Source organism: Falco cherrug, chromosome 1, assembly GCF_023634085.1.
Source record: "Falco cherrug isolate bFalChe1 chromosome 1, bFalChe1.pri, whole genome shotgun sequence".
In the NCBI taxonomy this organism is placed as follows: domain Eukaryota; kingdom Metazoa; phylum Chordata; class Aves; order Falconiformes; family Falconidae; genus Falco; species Falco cherrug.
In genome coordinates, this window is record NC_073697.1 from 44,328,871 (window position 1) to 44,350,445 (window position 21,575).

At 43.4% G+C, this 21,575-nt stretch overlaps 2 protein-coding genes across 2 annotated transcripts in view; one reads left to right on the forward strand and one right to left on the reverse strand.

The window, feature by feature from the left end:
- Positions 1 to 9,268, forward strand: part of EIF2AK3 (eukaryotic translation initiation factor 2 alpha kinase 3) — a 45,629-nt gene extending 36,361 nt beyond the window's left edge. Inside the window, exons 14-17 of the mRNA XM_055711226.1 lie at positions 3,784 to 3,951; positions 4,492 to 4,593; positions 7,015 to 7,077; positions 8,150 to 9,268. Coding sequence (XP_055567201.1) covers positions 3,784 to 3,951; positions 4,492 to 4,593; positions 7,015 to 7,077; positions 8,150 to 8,326 — 510 coding nt within the window. The 3' untranslated portion in view covers positions 8,327 to 9,268. The remainder of the gene's footprint in view (positions 1 to 3,783; positions 3,952 to 4,491; positions 4,594 to 7,014; positions 7,078 to 8,149) is intronic.
- A 450-nt stretch (positions 9,269 to 9,718) lies between these two features.
- LOC102049671 (histamine H2 receptor-like) lies at positions 9,719 to 21,230 on the reverse strand. Its single transcript, XM_055700656.1, has 4 exons — positions 21,170 to 21,230; positions 18,854 to 19,142; positions 13,621 to 13,797; positions 9,719 to 12,535 (listed from the first exon to the last, which is right to left on the reverse strand). Exons 1-4 carry the CDS (start codon positions 21,228 to 21,230, stop codon positions 11,860 to 11,862), a joined length of 1,203 nt encoding a protein of 400 aa, XP_055556631.1. The 3' UTR covers positions 9,719 to 11,859.
- Positions 21,231 to 21,575: the final 345 nt, after the last annotated feature.

The following is a 21,575-nucleotide window of genomic DNA, read 5'->3' on the forward strand; positions in this document are numbered from 1 at the left end:
TACCTGGCACAGATAATTTGCATTTGTTTTATGGCATTTTTAGTTCAGGTTCTTTATACAGGGTTGTTCATTGCTGAGCTGTGTGGCATGAGCTGTGTAGCAAAGCAAGTTAATTTGGTGGTTCTTCTACAGTTTCAAGTGAAGCAGATAATGTGGCAGTGTTAAGCTTACTGTTGGTTTTCCAACCTAAATGATTCTATGATTCTAATTCTGGTATTTTCCTTCTTCTTTCTATAGCAATACTGCCTAAGAGCAGCAGTGTTACTGTTACTCCTGGTTAGAGAAAGTAAAAATTAAGTATTAACTGCTCTAGGACTGAAATGTGAACTGACCTGGAGTTGAATTCTGAGTCAATGCCGGTTATCACAATGCAACTTTCTGAAGGATTCATAATGTTTTTAACATCTGGTAACATACAGGTGGTTAAGAGTGGGAAAGGTGTTTTTTACCTCTGGTGTTTAATGTAACAGAAGTCAGGAGTAACTTTTTGTACCTATTCTTTCATTTCGCTTCTGATCCTATGGTGGTGCCTAATTTTGCTGGAAATTTTAGCACTGGAAGAGTCAGTATGTGTTACCAAATACCAGAATGTAATTGAAGACCCCAGCTGAAGTTAGTCTTATTATTATTATAAGCTCTGAGAAATCGATTGATATTGCCATATGGTGGAGAGGTAGTTCCTGTTTCAATTTGCTTATTTGAGGAGGCATTCGTAGCTACCTCAGTGGGGTAAGTACTGTAATGATTATGACTGTTGTTATAGCTTCTCAAATGGAAATAATTTGATATCAGTAGAAACAAAGGATAAAAATACCATCTCGGATGTTGCAGTAAAAGGGCATTCAAATTCAGTAACACTGAAAGGGTATGTCAAAGTTAGAAAAACTCTCACACCCATCCAAATATTTTCTTTCTCCATCAGCATTGAGCAATTATCTTGAACCAGCTATCTGAAAAATCTTTAGTGCTTGAGAAACTGACCAGAAAAGTAATTAAATCCCTATGCTAGTATGTTGCTGGACATGTTAATTAATAACCTTTCTTAATAATACTGTCAGTTGTAACACTGCAGGCTTCACTGAGATTGCTGTTCAGTAAAGCTTATGTACAGCTTCACTTAAAACTCTGTTAGTCTTAATCAGCAGGTGTGTAGCATTTTGCTGGAACATAGTATAAGTTCAATGCTGGCAACAGTTTGAACAAGAGATTTTATTTTGCTTACTTGGCATAAACAACTTGGAAACACTCTCCCTGAACAATTGCCTCCTTCAGAAAAGTTCCCATGCACGTATAGATGTTATTTTTGGATCCTGGAAGTTTATTCCTCTGTCATGTTAATTTGGTCAAAACAACAGCCAGTATATTTAATTTTTTGGTATAATTTTCAGAAGCTCCTTGGAACAGATCTCACCTAATTTTATGATTCGTGCCAAGAGATTGGTCATGTGGCCCTAGGTTTGTGCCAGTGCTAATAAGCGAATAACCTGCAAAGCTGTTTCATCTTTGCTAGAGGCAGAGCTAGCTGGTAGCAGAGGCCAGTTCTTGCACCTATTGGCACCAACAAAAACTGGTTGATCTATGTGAAAATAAATTTGTATGCATGTATGTTAAAAAACTCAAGAATATCTTTTAAATTAACAGTGCACACTGAGTTGCACTAATTAGGCTCCTGCTAATCAGAGATACCATAATGACAAGATGGCAGGAATTTAGGTATGCAAGTGAATAGGTCACAGTTCAAATTGTTTTGAAGAAAATGAAGTACAGAAACAGAAGTGTGTCTGTCAAGTGAATTTACTGTTATTCCCAGGATAAGCTGTGGTCATGCTTGACAGTTCAAAAGAAATTACGAGTTTCATAGAACTGCAAGAACAGTCTTAGATACATTTTGCAGCATTAATTGAATTAAACAGTAGCCTTCAAGATGTATGAGTAGCTTATTTGTAGCTATGAAAAAAATGGGAATCTTTGTTCTGATTGAAGAATCTGGAGGGAAATTTCTTTGTGCAGGTGGCAAGATAACTAAACTAGAGGGTGTTTATATTCTTCTAATTTAAATCAAAATTGTGTGCATCTGCCTTAGACTTCCTCTTTCCAAATGCAGTCTTGATGGCTTATTTTTGCTGGTACTTTACAACAGCAGAGAGCCTGTTCTTAATTTGTAGAAACTATATGCCAGCCTATTCAGAGACCGTCTGTTTTCAGCCAGAGAAGTATGAGAAATAAAACTTTCTGTTAAGAAGAGATTTGCTGCATGAAGCAAGACAGATCTTGTTGACTTCTTGTGTGTTTGTTGGTGTAGGAGGGGAATGGAGAACAAGGCAATGGGATACAAACCCTAATGGAGACGTCTGTGCCTTGAGCATCAAAATTCTGTTAAAAAAGATTTTTGACAAGGTGGTTGTGCAGTCAGAGGGTGGGTGCCATGTAAATGCTTGAGAGAGAGCCTGGAGACACTGGGTTTACAGGGTAGTAGCTTTTGTGCACTAAATGAGCTGTGACTCCAAAGAGCATGACATTCATTACAGGAAAATATAGTGGGAGATAAGAACTGGCTCAGAAGGCAGTTTGAGAGGCAGGATGTGGGCATTGTGGAACTAACAAGTTATATGTAACTATTTCTGTAGTGCTTTTTTTCTGTCCTGTTTCTCTCTTGCACAGAGTGGGTTTGTTTTTAACTGAGGAAGTCAGATGGACTTTGAAATAGGTCAGCTTTGTAGTCCTTTAATCTTGTGGAAAAATATTGCCCTTCTATCTGTCTGCCTCCTGTTCCAGGGCTTATACCAACAAAGCATGGCCCATGGTCTCCCAGCCTTGGAAGGTCCAGGAGCCATGAGAGGAGCTTGCCCAGCACCACCTGCCTGTTTACCATGCCTTGGCCCTTTCCCTGTACATAATCCTGCTGCTTCTTCCCCCTTGCAGGATCACTTTGTTCATCCCCCAAAACTGTGTGTCCGTCCGTATTTAACTGAGGTAGAGCAGTCATGTTTCAAAGAAATAATCATTCATTTGGTGTGTGCTATTCTATCAGCCAGAATGCAAATCTCTGGAAAAACCATGTGCAATAGGTAACATTAGCAAGGGGGCATCTCAGTTCCAGTCTCTTTTATCAGTAGGTTAAGCCAAGGATGGTGGTACGTGGCAAACAAGCTGAAGGAGAGTTAAGCCAGATCATCACTGTTGCTGCTCTTGTGAATTGCAAAGTTCTTAAGCTTCTCTCAAAAACCAACTTTTAATTCTGTTATGCAAACAACCGTTCCTGCAGTTAAACTGCACAATACCAACTGAAAAGTAGACCTTGTTCCCAGACGTCCAATGTATCTGTAATTTACCATAAAGATGACACACTACATGCCAGTTAATATGGCAAATGAGTTTAGCGCTCAGAGAACAGAATAAAAAATCTAGGAGTTCAGAACTCCAGCATCTGGTGTGAATTTGCCATGTGACAGAGAGTTGGATAATTTACTGTGCTATTCCCAACAGCTGTTGACTTTTGTGTGTGTTACTCAGCAGACCTGTGTAGTGCTAGTAAACCTCTACTGGATGACAAGAAATGAGTAGTCTTGAGTTTCTGGAAGGGAGACTGTTTAATGCAGGAGTAATTCCTTTTTCCTGAATAGCAAAGGTTCTTAACTGGTTCTGCTAACCTGATGTTTAAAGAGTGTTTTTTAGCCTTGACAGCATGGCTTAACTGAATTACAAGAAAGTGTTATATCTACTGAACACATACTTGTTTATTACTTAAATATTTTTTTTCTTTTTACCTGTTTGATTTCGTAGCCTTCCAATATATTTTTCACAATGGATGACATAGTAAAGGTTGGGGATTTTGGACTGGTAACTGCTATGGACCAAGATGAGGAGGAGGAATCGGTACTTACCCCAATGCCAGCTTATGCCAGGCACACAGGACAAGTAGGGACCAAACTCTACATGAGCCCAGAACAGGTTTGTGCTCTCTGCTCTAAAGCTGTATCTGGCAGTGCTGGGAAGACACCTGAATTCCTGGGAGTTCAAAGATCAGGCACTTTTTCTAGTAAATTGTTGCAATCAAGTTACTTAAATGTTTTCTCATCAAAGTAGAGTTTTGAGCTAAACTGAATTCCAAAATTAGCATTTTAATATTTATTATAGCAAAAAAAGTGTCTAATTATTCATACTTGGATGCATTCATTTATCTTGCTTTTAATATAGTAGAAGGATAACTGTGTTAAAGTTAATTGAGCAAGGACACACTGTTGTGCATGAGGTTTAAGTGAATTGAAACATTTTGCTTTGCAGTTGGGTCTGCAGAGAGGAGCTGATGATCAGGACATTGCTTGTGCATGCTTATTTGGTGAAGTTTGCCAGTGTGCCTGTCCTGTAGTTTTCAGCTCTGCACAGGGCTAATCACTTCCATATGTTGACTTGAAAGGGTGTTGTTTACGTTGCACATAATTATATAGAGTGAGTAGCTTCACTGATCTAACCCTAATTTTGAATTTTCAGATCTGTGGGAACACCTATTCGCACAAAGTGGATATATTTTCTTTGGGGCTGATTCTCTTTGAGCTGCTTTACCCTTTCAGCACACAGATGGAGAGGGTCAGGGTATGTATGGTACTGAATTATCCTCGGTTTGATCATTTGTTTAAAATAGCTGTTTGCTTGGTGAAACACTTGCAAGAGGTTCTTTTCAGTTTTGAAAAATCCTTGCAATTAGGAGCACAAGTTCTTTATCAGCCTTCTACAGACCCCCTGAATCACTGGAAATAAATTGCAGTCTTCCTAATGTGTGCAGTTGAATTAAGGCCTTAATTTCTTTACAAAGCTCCTCTGTTGTCAAGCCAAGTAAGAGAAACTATTGAACTAGGATATCCAAGAACTCAAGCAACAAATATAGCTTGTGACTTTAAGCCTACCAGCTTGTTTTTCATTCAAGAATTGGAACCATGCTGTGCATTTTTATCATTTCTTCTTTTGTTTGCATCTGCAGTGCTTTTTAACCCAAAGCACTTAGGAAAAGGAACAGCAATTTTCACTGTAGTAAGTCTTAGCTGTAAGTCTCACTCAGCTTCAAGCACAATCCTCCCAGAACTGATGGCCTTCATTGCATCAAATGTGCATTTGGGAGGTTTGGTGGTATGTTACAACTCTTGCTGTTGTTAAAATGCACGCGAGATCGATCTTGCTCAAGAACAAATTCATAGAGAACAAGGGTTACAGCCAGAAAGGTTTTTCCTCTTGTATATGGTGACCAGTGACCTATGTAGGAAAGAAAGAGTCATTATAACTTATATTTATCATTTATATGTGCTTGGTGGGGTTAAATTCTCATTTGAAGATGGTGTATTTTTAGCAGAGATGTAAGAAGCGACTTGAATCACACCATGAATGCAGCCTGACCGAATGCTTCACCTGTGCTGGTGTTGCATTCTCTTGCTTAAAACACTCTGTCTTTTTATGGTACAAAAGAGCGTAGTCTAGAGGAGGAATGACAGTGCATAATTTGAACCCCTTGCACTGAAAGTAATTTCAGTTTCCCTAAATGAAATCAGTTTTACTGAGACAAATACCCAAAAAAGAGCTATCCTGGATTCTCAAGATACCCTGCACGGTGACTATAAACTTTGCCCTTCCAGTTTCTGTCCCGAGTATAGAAGCAAAGCAAGTAATCAGAGTGAATCCTCCATTGTGTCTCAGACTGATGTTTTACTTCATGCGGGTAAAAAAGGTGCCCTAGCTTCCCATGATTTTCACTGTCATTCCACTCTTTTTGATAAAATACAAAAGAAACACCAGCCCTTTATTGTCAAGTTCTGGAGTTCAGCTACTTTTTAGTAGCTGTTTCCAAGTTGTCACGCTGAAGTTTTTGTTGGCATCAGCCAAGCATTAGCACTGCTTCATGAAGCAAAACATACTGTGCTTGACCAGGTAGCCCAGAAAATTCTAGGAATCTGTGGCAAAGGGCTGGAAAAATCCCCAGAGGTGGAGCATTAGACCTGCCTCCGTTTCAGGCTGTTACAAGTTAGCCTGTGGCAGTGCGATTTATTTTCAAATCAGATGTTTGAAGACAGATCACTAAATGCAGACTGAATTGGCAGAGAAGGAGAACAATTTTCTGAAACACTTTTATTGTTATAGACTCAGTTCTCTCGAACAGGAGTTTGACTATTGCCCATCACTCTTAACTGGTCAGTTCAGACTTTTAGTGGAGTAATAGCGAATTGAATTTTGTTTTAACTTGGAGCACAAAATGTAAGAATTCTAAACTTTTGTAAAAGAAATTCCTTCCTAAAAGAAATGAAGTGCTAAATCTTACCCTTCTGTGCTAAAAACATGCTAAGATGGGTCATGGGTTGCTGGCAGTTACAGAAATTGACTGTGTAAGGTAGTCTGCTTGCCAATGTTAGACTAAATGATCTTAACGGTCTTTTCCAACCTAAACGGTTGATTCCATGATTCCAAGTGTGCGGCTGAACGTGGGGAAAACAGTGTCACTAGATGGAGCCAGCATGCTTGTCAGGGAAGAAACACTGAATGAGACCAGCTGCCTTGTAAGGATACAGAAATACTCAACATGAACTGCTTTCAAAACTGCCGATAAATCTGCTTGTTAGTCCAATAAGATTAAATAAAAACTAGTGCTTACGTTAAGACAGAGCTAGTCATTTAATTTGTCTTAATACTGGTGTAGACAATCTTGGGAATTATGAGTGGTGCACAGATTTGTTGACTTTGCTGAGCCCAAGTGAGAAGGTACAAGTTTGTGTATGTGATTGATTTAAAACTGCAGAGATCAGAATTCTGGTAACATGATTCCTAGTGCAGGCTGTGTACCCAGGGAAGCAGCAGTTTACCTATTTAGGTATTTTGTGATTTTTTTTTAACCACTAAAGCAAGACAAGGGTTTTTTTTCCATCAGGCTGATCTGTTTGCATAGCTTACATATTTTTTTGAAGAATAATAGAGTAATACTACTGAAAAATGGTATTTTGGAAAAGTTACATGTTTTTCTTAATATTTTTGCAGACCTTAAGTGATGTTAGAAATTTGAATTTTCCACCATTGTTCACTCAGAAATATGCACAAGAGGTAAGTCTATCTGAAGTTATTAAGTACCAATTTTTCTTTAATAATTGTAGCTTTTTTCTTTGGTTTCCAATTGCTTTTTCAAGTAAAAATGGAGGAAAAAAAACAACTTCAGTGTTATTAAGATGCATTTATCTATCCCTGTACCTTCCTACATTTGAAAGCTATAACATTACAATAATGTGAATCATGATAGCTTTGTCACACATTTTACCGCCAATAAGTATACATTATTACCTGGCTTCTCTTTGTCACTTGGAGTCATCCATTTTACATACATCCTGACATGGTTTCTTGCAACAAATCCATATTCACAGGGAGAAAGTGCAGAGTTCTAGAGAGGTAAAGGGGAGACTGTAGGTAGTACCCTGGCTGTGTGGGATCTTATGCCAGGAACTGGATCTCTCAAGTGAGAAACCAGTATCAGATAGTCCTGTGTTCTTATTAGTCAGACCTTTAAAGGGATACAGTTGCAGATCAAGAGGAGGTGATGCACAAAACCTCTCCGATAAGAACCTGAGATGCTGTCAGATGTTCATGGTAGCTTCAGACCAGCAGCTAAATGAGAACGGCCTTTCTTGCTTTACAACTGTAGGCTGGGGGGAGATGTGGTGTGCTGTGCTCAGCTGGAGCAGGACACTAACTGATTAAATCTGAGACAAATATTCAACCTACCTGTATATTTAAAGGAAATCCTCTGATTCACTGTGAAAAATTGCTGCGTGGCATAAACATGAAGCTAAAAATTAATCATAAATTATTTTCGTTATGTTTAAAATTTTTTTTTGATTGCAAACAATGTAAAGATTTTGTAACTATTGAATCCTGGGTCAGATTTGATTTGACAAATTGACTGTAGTCCTTGACAGTAAAGACAGTCTAACAGATGCACAGTGATAGTTTTTCAAATATTTAATGCACTTCTAGCTACTGTGCCAAAGCACTAATACCCAAATTACTCAGAAAGCAACTGGGGACATTTTTGACTTGTTCATAGAGCCACAATTGAAGTCAGAACATTAAATAAGAAAGAATTTATGAATTGGTTCATTTAACACGTCATGTTTTCTTTTAGTACACCATGGTGAAGGACATGCTTTCTCCAAGTCCCACTGAAAGACCAGAGGCTGCAGCAATCATAGAAAATCCTGTATTTGAAGACTTGGAACTCCCACCAAAACCAGTGCTTAGGCAAAGGTCACGGACAATGAGTTTATCAGGAAACAAGCATTCCAGACAACCAAGCAAATAACTATCCTCAGGATCACTTCTTCCACTCAGCAGGTTTTACAGGGATTGTTCAGCAGAAGGATCCTATGATGCAGAATGTTTATCTTGGAAATAGTTTACTTAGACTTTTTTTGCCATGTTTAATGTATAAGATGTGTTGGATGGATTTTCGTTTACTGTTACAGCCAACGAAAACCAGTAACCACACTTTTCACATTCCACTTTTCTTACCTTAACTCCCCTAGGCGGATGGGTCCAGCTACTGTGCTTACCAATGTTGTGCTCCATTATCGTTTTTTTGGGTTTGTTGGGTTTTGTTGAAGCTTGTAAATGTCAGCTTGCTGGGTAAGTGAGAGATCTGTAACATGTAAATAGAATTAAAATACTGTATTTTTATAGAGCAAATTACAGTCTCTAAGCCAAGCCTGGCGAGTGTCTTATCTGGATCACTTGCTCTTTGGTGAAATGGAGATGATTTTGAAATGAACTCTGAGTCCATTTTTGACCCTAGTGGGTAAACTGGGAATCTGCACTATTTTTAAAGCAAAAAAGTACCACAGTTGTACATACTGTCACTCTCCATAGCCAGTCATTAGATGAAACAGTTTCATATTTCTGCACTATCGTAGATCTTAGGGAATGCATTTTATACAGGTAAACTGTAGAGAAGGAAAAGGAGCTTTTTGCCATTAAAAAGGGTTTTTTTTATAGGCAGTGGTTGGAAGAGCCATAGTTAAAATTATGTACGAAAATGTTGTGATTCTGAAAATTTAAACCTAATGAAGTCATACTTGTCATATGTAATCTTGTAGATTTGTACTTTTTAAAAAAAATCAACTGGTAGGCATTTGTGTAATCTGCTAATTTAACTGCCTAATGCCATGCTTTTATTTCTCATTGTAAATATGTTAATTTTTATTTATAAAATACAGAATCAATCCATTTGGGTTGGTGGTGTACAGAATGCACTTGCCATAATTGTGGAGTGCATTAATTATTGTGACTTCTTTCAAGTCTAAATGATTTAATAAACTTTTTTATTTATAAAAAAAAATTAGTAGTTGCTTGTGTTCAAAGCCTGCATCCGTGCATGCTGCAGATGACAGCCTTGTGCAGCTGGAACAGGAAGATGGGCACTGAATTTCTGTGGCTTGCTTTGCTTTCCTCTCTCATACTTGCCCCAGTGCAGGTGATGAGGTGAAGATGAGTATGCTGCTTGGAACTGAGGTACTATCTGAAGAAAGAAGGGAGGTGAGCTCTCTAAACCGCACGAGTTATGGAGGCAATCCCTCAGCTGTTAACCAAGAGGGAAGACGGGATAATTCTTATCCTGTTAGAACTGGTTTTGTATAAATGCATTTTCCTGTTTTACAGGCTTAAAATTGTTAAAAGTTGCAATCTCTTAAATCCGTCTCTTAAAAAGTTGTTTGATTCAAATCCTTCTGGGGATCACTGTACCGTGGTGTGACACTACGACTAGCACTTAAAGCTGCAGAGGCTCAGCTGGTTTATGGTAAGGCAAAAGTGGATTACAAAGCTTGTCTTCCTTGTGCTCTTGGATAACTCTGCTAGATACTGGCTTGTCTGGTTGAAGGCAGAATGCTGCAGTGAGTAGTTGGTCAGAAAAGGAACTTAGTGAGTTTAAACAGAGGACAGTTAAGTGAGTCCTCTTCCCTTGGATTTCCCTGTTAACTGCTGCCTGTCCCTCAGCTCCCTTTCCCCCATAGCTCTTGGGGCTGACACACAGTTCCTGCTCCTCTTTTATCAAAATTAACTGGGTGGCAGAAGCAAGAATCCTGCCCCATCCACCTTTGTGCCCACTGGACCTAGGTGCTTCCCCCCAGGTGAGGGCAGGATTGTGTAGTTATTCTCCTTACCACTTCCACGTTGTTGGTGGTGTCTTAGAAGCTGGGTGACCTAACCCACTCCATGAACTTGACAGGAGTAACACTGTGCAACCCCCTGTCAGGGCTGTTTCTTCTACCAGGCTCTTGAGAAAGAACTTCTGACCCTTGTACCAGTGCCTGCTGTAGCTGAGCTGCTCCAGGCAGTAGCTACTTGCTTTTTGCTATGCCTCTAAGGACAGTCCTCTGCTGTCTTGGAAGCAGAAGAGCAGAAGGACTCAGGACTTTCACTAACGCCCCTCCTTTTTTTATTTATTAAGAAAGTGACATTCTTCACCCCTCAAGTGTTTCAGTCCAGTAGTTTTAGCATCAAATGTTAGCCTGGATATCTTTCTGCTGCATTTGCTCTGCTTCCCAGGCTGGAGAAGCCTTGCCCAGTCCCAAGTATGTGATTGAGCACTCGGAAAAAGCTGTTCTAGGAACCATCCTTGTCGTGTTTCAAGTCCATAGAAGATCAGCCTAAGAGCAGGCTCCGATCGCAGTGATTCTCCCATGCAAACTAGCGTGAGACCCTGCCAGAAGAGTGCTGGGGGAAGCGATGGCTGTTGTCTCAGCGGTCACCGGCCCTTGGATGACTCTGCTACAGAAAAGCTGTGGTCCTGGGGGCTCCGCTCCTGCTTTTACTCACTGTTATAATGCTGCAGAGACGTTTGGGAGCAGTAATGCCTTTTCATTCATCCCTCAGTGCGGTACTCCATGGCCCTCCTGCAGGGAGCCACTGGTGCTTGAAGTCCAGGCAAGCATTTAGGAGTGGTAAAAGTGATCGTTCCCTTTTGGTTTTTTTGGTTGTTTTTTTTTTTTTTTTTGTTTTAATGGCTGTGTGGCCCAGCAGTACTCTGTAGCTATGCTTACAGCATCAAGGTGTAGACATCACGGTGCACAACACACAGGTAAGTGATAACCCTCTTCAGATCCCCTCTTTGGCTGGTGTCGGTCACCTGTAGCCCCTTTTGAACCCCCTGGGCACTCAGTGCTCTCGGTGTTACAGCAAGTCGTTCTTATCTCCTGGGGTCTGCCACATAGGATATTCCCTTCCAGAGTTAATGAGGAAACTCACAGATATTTCACAGAAAGCCACTGAAAGATCTGAACCTCTCAATATTTCAGAAGCAAGTGAGCTGAACCCTGAGCAACAGCCCAGACTGCAGGGTGGTGCCTTTGCAAAGAAGTGACCTCTGCTCTTTGACCACATCCCTCCTAACTCCCCTATGCTGACACACAGGGAGTTATTAAAACCGGTCAAATTCGTAACATGGCTGCAAGATGACAGCTACAGTGGCTTGATGAGAAAGAAATACTGTTCCACATTATGCTGCAGATCACCAGGATGTACACAAAGTTCATATTATCACACTGACTTTTTTTTTTTTCCCCCCAGCGTCAAGGTTGAATTTTTCTTAGGAAATGCTCATTAAAAAAATAATTACCCAGGAAGGAATTAGCTCCATTAGTTATAATGAATTGCCCCTAAAATATTAAAGTTCCTTGTTCGTAGAACGGTGGAAGATGAGGAAATGCATCTTTGTTGTATGCCCCCAGCTGTAATATTCCAGCCCCTCCTTCCCATATTTTCCTACCTGTTATTTTTCCATGAGGATGTTCTCTGGCACTTTCTGTACCGCCACCTCCAGCAAGTGATTCTGAATCCCTATTACTTGGGTTTGCCCTTCAGGGCACCGTTGGGCACTGGCACTGTAATGCTGTATTCTAGGTCTGGAGCAGTCTTGGAGAACGTGGCTATGGAAACCATGTCTTCTCCAATATCCACCTGAGACCTGTGCCTGCAAATGAGCAGCTTTTTCAGGGCCCGTTGGAAGTCCCGGTTCAGGAAAGCATAGAGCATTGGGTTGATGGTGGAGTTGCAATAACCTAACCAAGTGATGATCTTGAAGGTGTCAACTAAGACAGTGCTGGTGGAGTCAGTGCCTCTGGCAGCCAGCCAAACGTTTAGGACAAAGTACGGCAGCCAGCACAGCACAAAAACTGAAATGATGATGCTAATGGTTCGCGTGGCCTTGTTCTCCAGCTGCAGATGGTTCTGCCGCTTGCTGTTAGGGTGGTAGTGGATCTCCAGCGTCTGAGACATGATACGAGTGGCCTTGAGCCGTGAAGCTCGGTAGATGAAGAAATACATGCTGCACATGACCATGAAGGGAACAAAAAATGCCAGAGCAGAAGCCACGATGGCAAAAATCCAGTTGGTGACAAAGATGCATTCTCTGCCTGCATCGAAGTCCACCCCGGGGATCTCATTCCAGCCTTGCATGACAGGAAGAAAGGAAATGAGGGAAGAGTACACCCAGACCGTGCAGGTCATCACGATGCATCTGCAAAAGGAAAGAGACAGGGAGGGGAGAGAGGGTCTGAGTAATTTTAAGTTGACAACATCCAATACGATTCAATCCCCATGGTAACCTGTGTGGGATATCACTGCTCAGCAGTCCTGCAGGGCCTGGAGAAGGAAAAAGCTGGGGTACAACAAGTCCATGCATGAGTGTCTGTAATGATGGGGTAATTGGGTCTGTGGGGTCAGAATTGGGGTCAGCATAAGGGATGCTCAGAACTGGCTGAAAAAAAGAGGAAAGATTTTCCAGAGGATTTTTGTGAATATTTAAGACAACAGCATGTGGATTTTTCTGTTTGGTTTCAGCTTTAATATCTGGTCGTGGCCTTATCCTCTGAGGAGCAATAGGGGTGGAGCTGATGGACATGAGACCCTCAGCACCACTGCAGCACTTGCCCCATGGCACGGCGTGCTGCACAGCCTCCTTTTGGCGACTGCCTGTGCTCCGCAGATCATACGCAGCAAGAGTTACAGTGGGGAACACATCCCCAAAAGAGCCTGAACTCACCTCATAAGGCACCCCGCAGCTGCAGCGTCCTCTCTGCCCACCCTCGGACAACTTTGCCCACCCTGCAGCCCTCACTGCAACATTTCACATGAAACCTTGACAGGGCTTGGAAACTCAGCCTGTTTTCTCTGGATTTCCCCCATTAAATATCGCTACAGAAAACACTGTCAGTTTAAGAGGGGGAAGGCTACTGCTACATGCAGTCTTCTAGGTGTCATTTCCCCTAGTCCTTGGGGAAATTCCCATGAAATGCCTGCAAAGCACAGCAGTTGTAAGCACAAGTCAGCCCACATCACTGGTTTCTACCTCATTTTGCAACCCATCCTTAGCTCAAAAAAGTGCTTTCCCAGGAACCCCGTCACACCAGCTCAGCTGCATTCTCCTCCTGCACCTCATTCAAAATTTGCTGCAAAGTTTTAAATGGTGCAAAGACCCTTTTGCCACATAGCTCTGCTTTCGCGTAGCCACTGTCTATAGCTCATTTGGTCCTGCGTCAACATAAGCCATGGCCAAGTGAAAATTTGGAGAGCCCCAAAGTGATGAGGAGCAGCTCCACTCACCTGCCACGGGACATCCTTCTGGAATAGTGGTATGGGGTCACCACGGAGCAGTACCTGTCCAGGCTGATAAAGCACAAGGTGACAATGGACGCAGTACAGAACATGACATCAAAGGAGATCCAGACTTTGCAGAACAGCTTCCCGAACAACCACATCCCCGTCACCTCGTAAATGATACTGTAAGAGAAAACGTGGGGGAGCAGTCAAAGCTAGAAGGGCTGATTTCATGCTCAGACTCTGCTGGGATGATGGCATATTTTAACACGGAGGTCCTAGAGATGGGCGTGCAGCTTAAGCAGCAGGGATTCATCCTCAAAGTGCAGAATAACTCACAGGTGAGGCACAGCTGAAGAAAACCAAACCTATGCTCTTGCCTGCACTCTAAGTGGGTGCTTTGAGAGAGGTGCTTGGCGCCCAGAGCTCCCCAAATTCACATCTGTACAGCTTTGTTGATCACAGCTTTTTCCAGCGCCCTATTCAGCACAGACTTTTATGATTGACCCTCGATTCCTGGGGTATGGAGGATGCTCTGTCCTCCAAGAAACTCACTTTTCATCTGGTCTTGTGCTTCAAAACAAGAGGATTTCAACTCTTGGGGCAGGGGGGAAGTCCTATTCTGTGCAGCTTGTACATTATGTAGCTCACAAGTGCCTCAGCCAGGTAAACACACCAGCAAAAAGCAGGCATTATGCCAAAATTATTTCTAACAAAGTCAGGAGTGGCCCATAAGAAGTGAGCAGCAAAGGAAGGAACAAAGGGCAGCTGTAGGAAGGCTGATGCATGTTTCTATAGCATTCAATTAGATGCCATTCACTTCCCCTTTCTTTCCCCTGCTTTCTGAAACTCCTGGGGTACTGCTGAAATAACCATTGTGTGTGAATTTGATGTGAAAGGCTGAGTAATTACCTATCCTGCAAAGCTTTAATTATCCTGTAACTGCACAGCTTGCTGGTCAAATAGAGTGAAAGGGGGGCTGCTGCGCTGCAGTGCGCTCAGGTGGGCTCAGCCCTGCAGCAAGGGCAGGAAGAGTCAGCTTGATGCCAGAGGAGTTAGAAACCAGCGCCTTCTCTGCATCTTATTAACAACAATCTATTACAATGACTTGTGAAGGTTTTTCTAAAGCATGACAGCCGCTGTAGGTGGGCACAGCACAGCTGAAGGGCCCCAGCCCTTGGCAGCTTTTTGTTATGTGGGATGCTACCCAGAAATTCAAGTAACCATTAATACAGGGCAGAACCTGTCCCTTTCACCACGGTGGCCTCCGCACAGGCAGCGTGGAGGGTCCCACTGCACACGTGGAAAGGTTTCATGGCTCTTTTTAAGGTGGGGAACTGAGACATATAGAAGTCGAAGCCCATGTCCAGTAACAGACTTGAGTGCCTTGTGGCCACTCCTCAGAAGCCCTTCTTATCCTCAGAGACGCTGCAAAGCCTGTGGTGTGAGGACCATGGCCTTCCAGAAGTAGACCACGCTGCTGTCATGAACATCCCTGACCACAGATCCCAGCTCTCACCAGCACACATCTGGTAGGATGCGCCTGACCTAGCAGCTGTTCTTACAGCACAGGGTAGTGGATACCTGTTCCCTGATGTAAAAGGTCTCTGCTGCTTAGAAACGATGCTGGTTCAAAAGGAATAATAAAAGCCCAAAGAAACGCACAGTATGAGCAGAAACAAAGTCACCTCTGTGTTTCACTCATGCTTGCAAAAGAAGAGTAGCTGAAAATATTCAGCCTGAAAACAACTGGGCTGGCTGGAGTACCCAGACAGGGTAAGCACAGCTGAACCACTCCTACCAACAAGCCAAACCAGTAATAACACAGAAGTCTTGCTCTTACAGAATTAAGGCAGCAGGTGACAACCTGGTTTTTCCTTTCTATCACATTTTCCTGAGCCAAACTGGCTCCTAAGATAATTTCTCTTTGGCTTGTGCTAACATGCCAGCTGAGAGGCAAACTGCAATTCAAAAGAACACCATAGATACAAAGCCAAGGTGGTGGGAAAGACGTGAAACAGCTGCTCCATCAGTGGGACCAAGCAATGCTCGATGGAGCTGGCAAGGTCCGTGTCTCACCCCATCGCCCACCAAGAGCCAGCAAGGCTTCACACCAGACAACACCAGGACATTCAGGAGGGACATAAAGCATGCTCTGCTCTTTGCTTCCCTTAAAAAAAAATATTTAAAAAATTAAATAAGACATCACTCTCCTAGGTGGGCTATTTTCTCTCTGGCTGCATAGAGAAGTCATTTGTGTTTATGGAAATGCTTCCCCTCCTGTAATGCTCTCTACCATCCCTTGATAGGACAAGGGGGAATGGTTTTAAACTAAAAGATAGTAGATTCAGACTAGATATAAGGAAGAATTTTTTTATAATAAGGGTGGTGAAACACTGGGTCAGGTTGCCCAGAAAGGTGGGAGATGCCCCATCCCTGGAAGCATTCAAGGGCAGGCTGGACAGAGCTCTGAGCAACCTGATCTAATTGAAGATGTCCCTGCTCATTGCAGGGGGGTTGGACTAGATGGCCTTTAAAGGTCCCTTCCAGCCCAAACCATTCTATGATATGTCCCCTCCCCTCATATTCTTCACAGCTGGGGTCCCCTCCCCATGCCTCTTGTGCCCTTCTGCTTTCTTGTTGGGCATGAGAAACCACATGAAGATTTCCCAACAAAACATATTTTCATCTGCTGCTTCTCATTCCTTCCATGCTCTCCTAGGAACCTGGAAGTAGGAATTGTCCAATTTCCTTCCCCTTCACGTTCCTAACTGAGCAAAACGGATTGCCAGACTCCCTTTTTCCCCTTGCCAAGGAAGAGGTCTTACTCCAGTCATGGGGGATATGACCAGTCTTACAGGGGAAATTACAGCTGCTGAGACACCCACCTGCCTTTGCTCTTGGCTGCTGCTCCCTCCCATTGCCCAGATGGCAAACACCACCTCAGTAGGTGGGAGGCAGAAGTAACGAGGACACTGGGTAACTAGAAACACCCAAAATCAATTTAGAAGAAAAGGAACCAAGGACTGATGTTGGCAAGCACGTGCAGAGCATGGAGACACCAGAGGAGACATCAAGTAGACAAAAGGTAAAATCAGAGAGGAAGCAGCAATAGAGATCATCAGCTGGAACTCAGTTCAAAGCAGGAATTGTTCAGCTTTTGTCTTCTTTGGGTAAGTGGGGTGCTGCTGTTCCCAGGTGAGACTGGGGTGATGGAGAAGGTGATCACCTGGAGGGGTGGCTGGAGTGGGTGGGAGAGCAGGTGGTGCTGTGCACTCCCAGAGAGGAGCCCTTCAGACACCTGGGTTGGACTGGGATAAAACCCTCTCCTTTCTAGGCTTAACAAGAACATGGAAAAGCAAAAAAAACCAAACCAAACCAAACAAAAAAACCCCCACACACAAAAAAGCAAATCCGCCCCCCCCCCAACAACAACAACCCAGGAAATGCCAGGCAGCAAGAAGGTTGTTGCTTTAGGTAATCTTTGGTGGTTGACGCACTGTTTTTCTAGGAGGCTGAGATGGTTTGCTGCATTTTATTTCAGTGACCTCGTCCATGCAGTAGGAAATACCAGAGCTTCTCCTCTTGGGAAAAATTAGCGGGTGCTACTGTTGACAGAAGCATAGGGATGTTTCTGCATCCCCTCTGGGCAGGACAGGGGTCAAGTCACTACATTCCCACTGACTTCAGTAGGACAGCAGCAGGTTAGACCATCAGGCAACAAAGTTGCAATCCGAGCCCCCAGGGCAGATATTTGTAGCACCAGGTGCAGGGGAGGGACAGGTGAAGAGGGATGGATGATTTCAGAGTCTGAACTTAAAAATTCACCCAGTTTAGAATTTAAATTGACACTAATATTTTTTAAAGGTTATCATTAACTTTTTTTTTTTTTCCACCTGATACTATAAACTTGTATCTCAGTTTGTAATTGCTTGTTGGGAAAACATCTTTCGGTACCCAATTCAAAAGTGTGGGCAGCCCTCTGACAACTGAAGCACAGAACGTAAAAAGAGCTCAGCTGCTTCATACTGCTTCAGGAACACCAAATAGAGTGCAGGCCCCCCCACTTTACACAAACCTACAGCTGTTTTCCAGCGCAAGACAGCCAGAACCTACAGGTAAACTGGTTTCTGGGTTTGTTCTACTATGTTTTAGCCAGGTAGTGAAGCTCCCATAAATATAAACCTCATGCAGGGAGAACTGCCTTCTAAAGTGCCTCTTCCTCCATTAAATATAGAGGGAGCCTGAATTACCCTACTTATGCTAAAATAAAATATTTACATTTACACAGAGAGAGGGGAGATGGCCTTTGTCCCTGCGTCAGTGCTGCCAGTTATGGATGTGCAATGCAGTCAGGTAACAGGGGCAAAGCAATCCCCCCAGGTGCTGGGAATACCATTTGTTATCCCGCTGCAGACTGCAGTAGTCTGCTTATGCAGGCACAAGATTTATTTTGCAAGGTCACCAGCCGTCCCCACAAACTCCACTGGTATGTTGTCTGAACCAGAAGAAGCAATCAAATTTCTGTGTTTCACCAAGCGTGTGAAGGATAACATCTCTGCAACAGCCTTTCGGGTTCAGTATGATGATGAACTCATCCATTTTCATACGCTAATAAGGAACCTTTTTCCTTCTCCCTCCCACTAGCAGAAAATAAAAGCTAAGGTTAAAGAAGTAAAATCAAAAGCACAGAATTTAACTCCACCGATTTCAATCATCATTCTAGACTAAGGAAAATGAAGGGAAAATGTACTCCATGATTCACTCCACCTTAGAAACACCAGCAGGATCAACACCATCATTGCACCCAATGCTGACACAGTAGGGGCCATCCTCATCTCACATTCCCCAAACACTCAGAGCATGTCAAATCAACCAGCAACCATGCTGGCCCATGTGCAACGCAGAGCTAGTCCTGGAAGAGGGGACTCGTGGCACTGGAGCCACCTGAAAAGCTGGGTACGGAGCTCAGGCCAGGGTCCCTACGCAGCCCACAGGAAAAAGTACCCTTGGGAAGTCTCTCTCCATCAAAAAGGGGACCCATTGTAAAGAGCAGGGAAACTGAGGCACAGAAGTACGTATAACCACCGACCCACAGTTAAGCTCCTTGGAAAGCCCAGCCCTATGCACGGTGTGTGACCTCCCAGCCAGCCCTGCTCAAGGAGCAGCCACTGAGCCAGCAGAAATGCCACCGCATGCACACACTGCCGTCTGCTCTCACCTTACCAGAACTTCTTACCTAAAGGGCATGACCAGACAAGCGACAAGGAAGTCCGCCATGGCTAAGGACATTATAAACATATAGGTGACAGTGCGCAGCCTCTTTTCCACCACTGGACAGATGAAGACTACTGTATTTCCCAGGAGCGTGATCAAGTCAATGAGGGTCAGTATCAGCCCGATGACCACCTCCTGGAGGCCGATCCCTGCTGAGTTGCCCCTGCCTTTCACAAAGGAGGAGGCAGCAGAGGAGAAATTAGAGAGCCAAGTTTCATTTTGGTCCAGCAGCATCTTTCCACCATTAAAATCTGAAAGACAGGAAAAGGGGAAAAATAAATAAATAAAGCCCTTAATGCACATGAATTCTAGGTCTATGGAAGTACAAAAATAATGTTTATGCTTCATTTACTTCAAGAAAAATCCACACACCCTGTCGAGTCTGTGCCATCACTGTCCCATGGTTAACAGTCCATTAGAAGTGTCTGAAATCCTGAGGGTACAGTTCAATGCACAGCGCTGGCTGAAGACCTTCATGGCAATTAAAAGGCCTCCTGTGAACAAAAATCCATCACCAGGTGAAGCATGATAAAACAAACAAACAAACAAAAACCAAAAGAAAAAAAAAAGTACTGAGAATGGAGAGAGGACAAGCAAACAACTCAAGTCCGAAACAAAGCAGCTCTACTAAATCCCACTGAATAGCATACCATGGCCACAAAATATGGGGCTTGGAACCAGATGATCTTTAAGGTCCCTTCATCCCAAACCATTCTATAATTCCATGATTTCATATTCTCATTATCACCTTTGCCACCCACCGACCAGGAGAGGCTGCTTGCCCAGGCTGGCTGCTTTTGTAACCCCCCTGTTCAGTACACGCTCTGTCCTGGGTTCTCCTGGTACTGTTTTTAGGCTCTGAAGAAATTTTTCCTTCCGTTCTGGGTAACTGTCCTACAGGCTGACTGGCCGTGCAGAGCTGCCAGCAACCATGCGGGGTGCTTAATGCAAGTGAGCCAGTAACTGAGATCCCCCAGCTGCAGCAGTGACCACAGACTCGTGTCTCCTTCTGTGCCCAGCTGGGAGCGGAGGCTCCCAGATCCCTACCAGGGGACTTTTCAGTTGAGGAAATTTGTGTGCTTGTGTTCACAGCTCAGTTCCCAAACTTAGACGGGGTGGTGTCACAGGTACCTGGGAAAGGTGGGAATGATGCACTGTAAAAATTCCAGCAGTTCAAAATTCACTGGTGTGGCTAATGGGAACAGAAAGACAAAACTTGTGGGGAAAAGAAAATTATAGAAATACTTCCAGACATCAGATTGTGATGTTTGAATACTACCACTTCTCCTGTGACTGGGCTGTGCTTCCACAGTACCCTCAGGTCAATCCCACATCTGCAAGGGCATTGTTACCAAGCATGACATGAGAACAGGCCAGGATAAATGTCTGTGTAGTCCTCACAGTGACCAACCAAACTTTGCCTTAGGAGGATTGTAACAAGGCAGCAATTAGCAAAATACCCCCAACATCTGTCTTTCCTTCCAGCAGCCTATGATCCAGAATTACCTCTGAAGATGGTTTCAGGGACTTCTAAATCATGAAGTTGTCCTGCTTCCCCTTTGGCCCATGTAAACTTTTAGCATCCATGACCTCCTATAGCAATGATTTCCACAGCTCAACCATGCACCGTGCAAAGAAACCCCTCTTTTTCCCAGCTTTGAGCCTGTCACCAGCTAGTTTCATTTGATGCCCTCTGGTCCTTGTGTTGGAAAAGACACCACACAAGCAATCCCCATCCACTCTCTCAATGTCACTGGTGGGCTCTTTAACCTCTGTCACATCCCCCAGCCCCCTCATCGTGTCTTGGGCAGGCTGAGCAGCCTTTGCAGCTTGCTTGTTCCTCATACAGAGGCAACTGAGGACAGCTGGCCATCCCTCCTCTTCTTCTGAGCCTCCAAGATGGACCAAAACTGCAAACACTTTCCAAGAAGTAAATGCACTGTGGATTTACCTAAGGGCATACTGATGTTCTCTGTGGTGTCCTGCTTCCCTTTCGTAACAACCCCCACCGTGGTTTGCTGCTTTGATTGGCACTTAGCACTGAGCTGACCTTCCCACAGAACTGCCTGTCCCACCCTAGGATCTCATTCAGAGCCCGCTGCTTCAGGTAGAAAGATCGGATGAAATGAGGAAATTAGATTCTCTCCATCTCCCTCAAACTCCATCACTTCACAGTTGAACTTCTTCCATTTTCATGCTCACTGAGCCTCATAAAAGCTTTTCTGCAATGCTTTAAGCCAGGCCTTTTCCTTTATGCTCTGATTAAACCTTGTTTCACCTGCAAATACCACCGCTTCACAATCCACAATTTTTCCAGTCAGAGGTTTATCAAAGCCCATGTATCCCAGCCCCTACCCCCGTAAAGAGCATCGCTGACCTCTCTTCCACACGGTAACTCACCATGCACTTCCCACCCTGTATTTCACCTTTTAGACAAGTATTTATTCACACAATTAACTTCCTCCTTAACTCAGGACTATTAAGCTTCCTTAAAAGCCCCCACCATGAGGGACCATTCCAAAAAACTTTCAGAAATCCAAGCAGACTACACCTACTAGGCGCTTCTCATCCACGTACTTGCTGACTTCTTCCAAGCACTCCCATAAGATTGTGAGGCTGGGCTGCCTATTGTAAAAGCAGTACTGACCTTTTCCTTGGATGTAATCATGTTTTACCTCCACCTA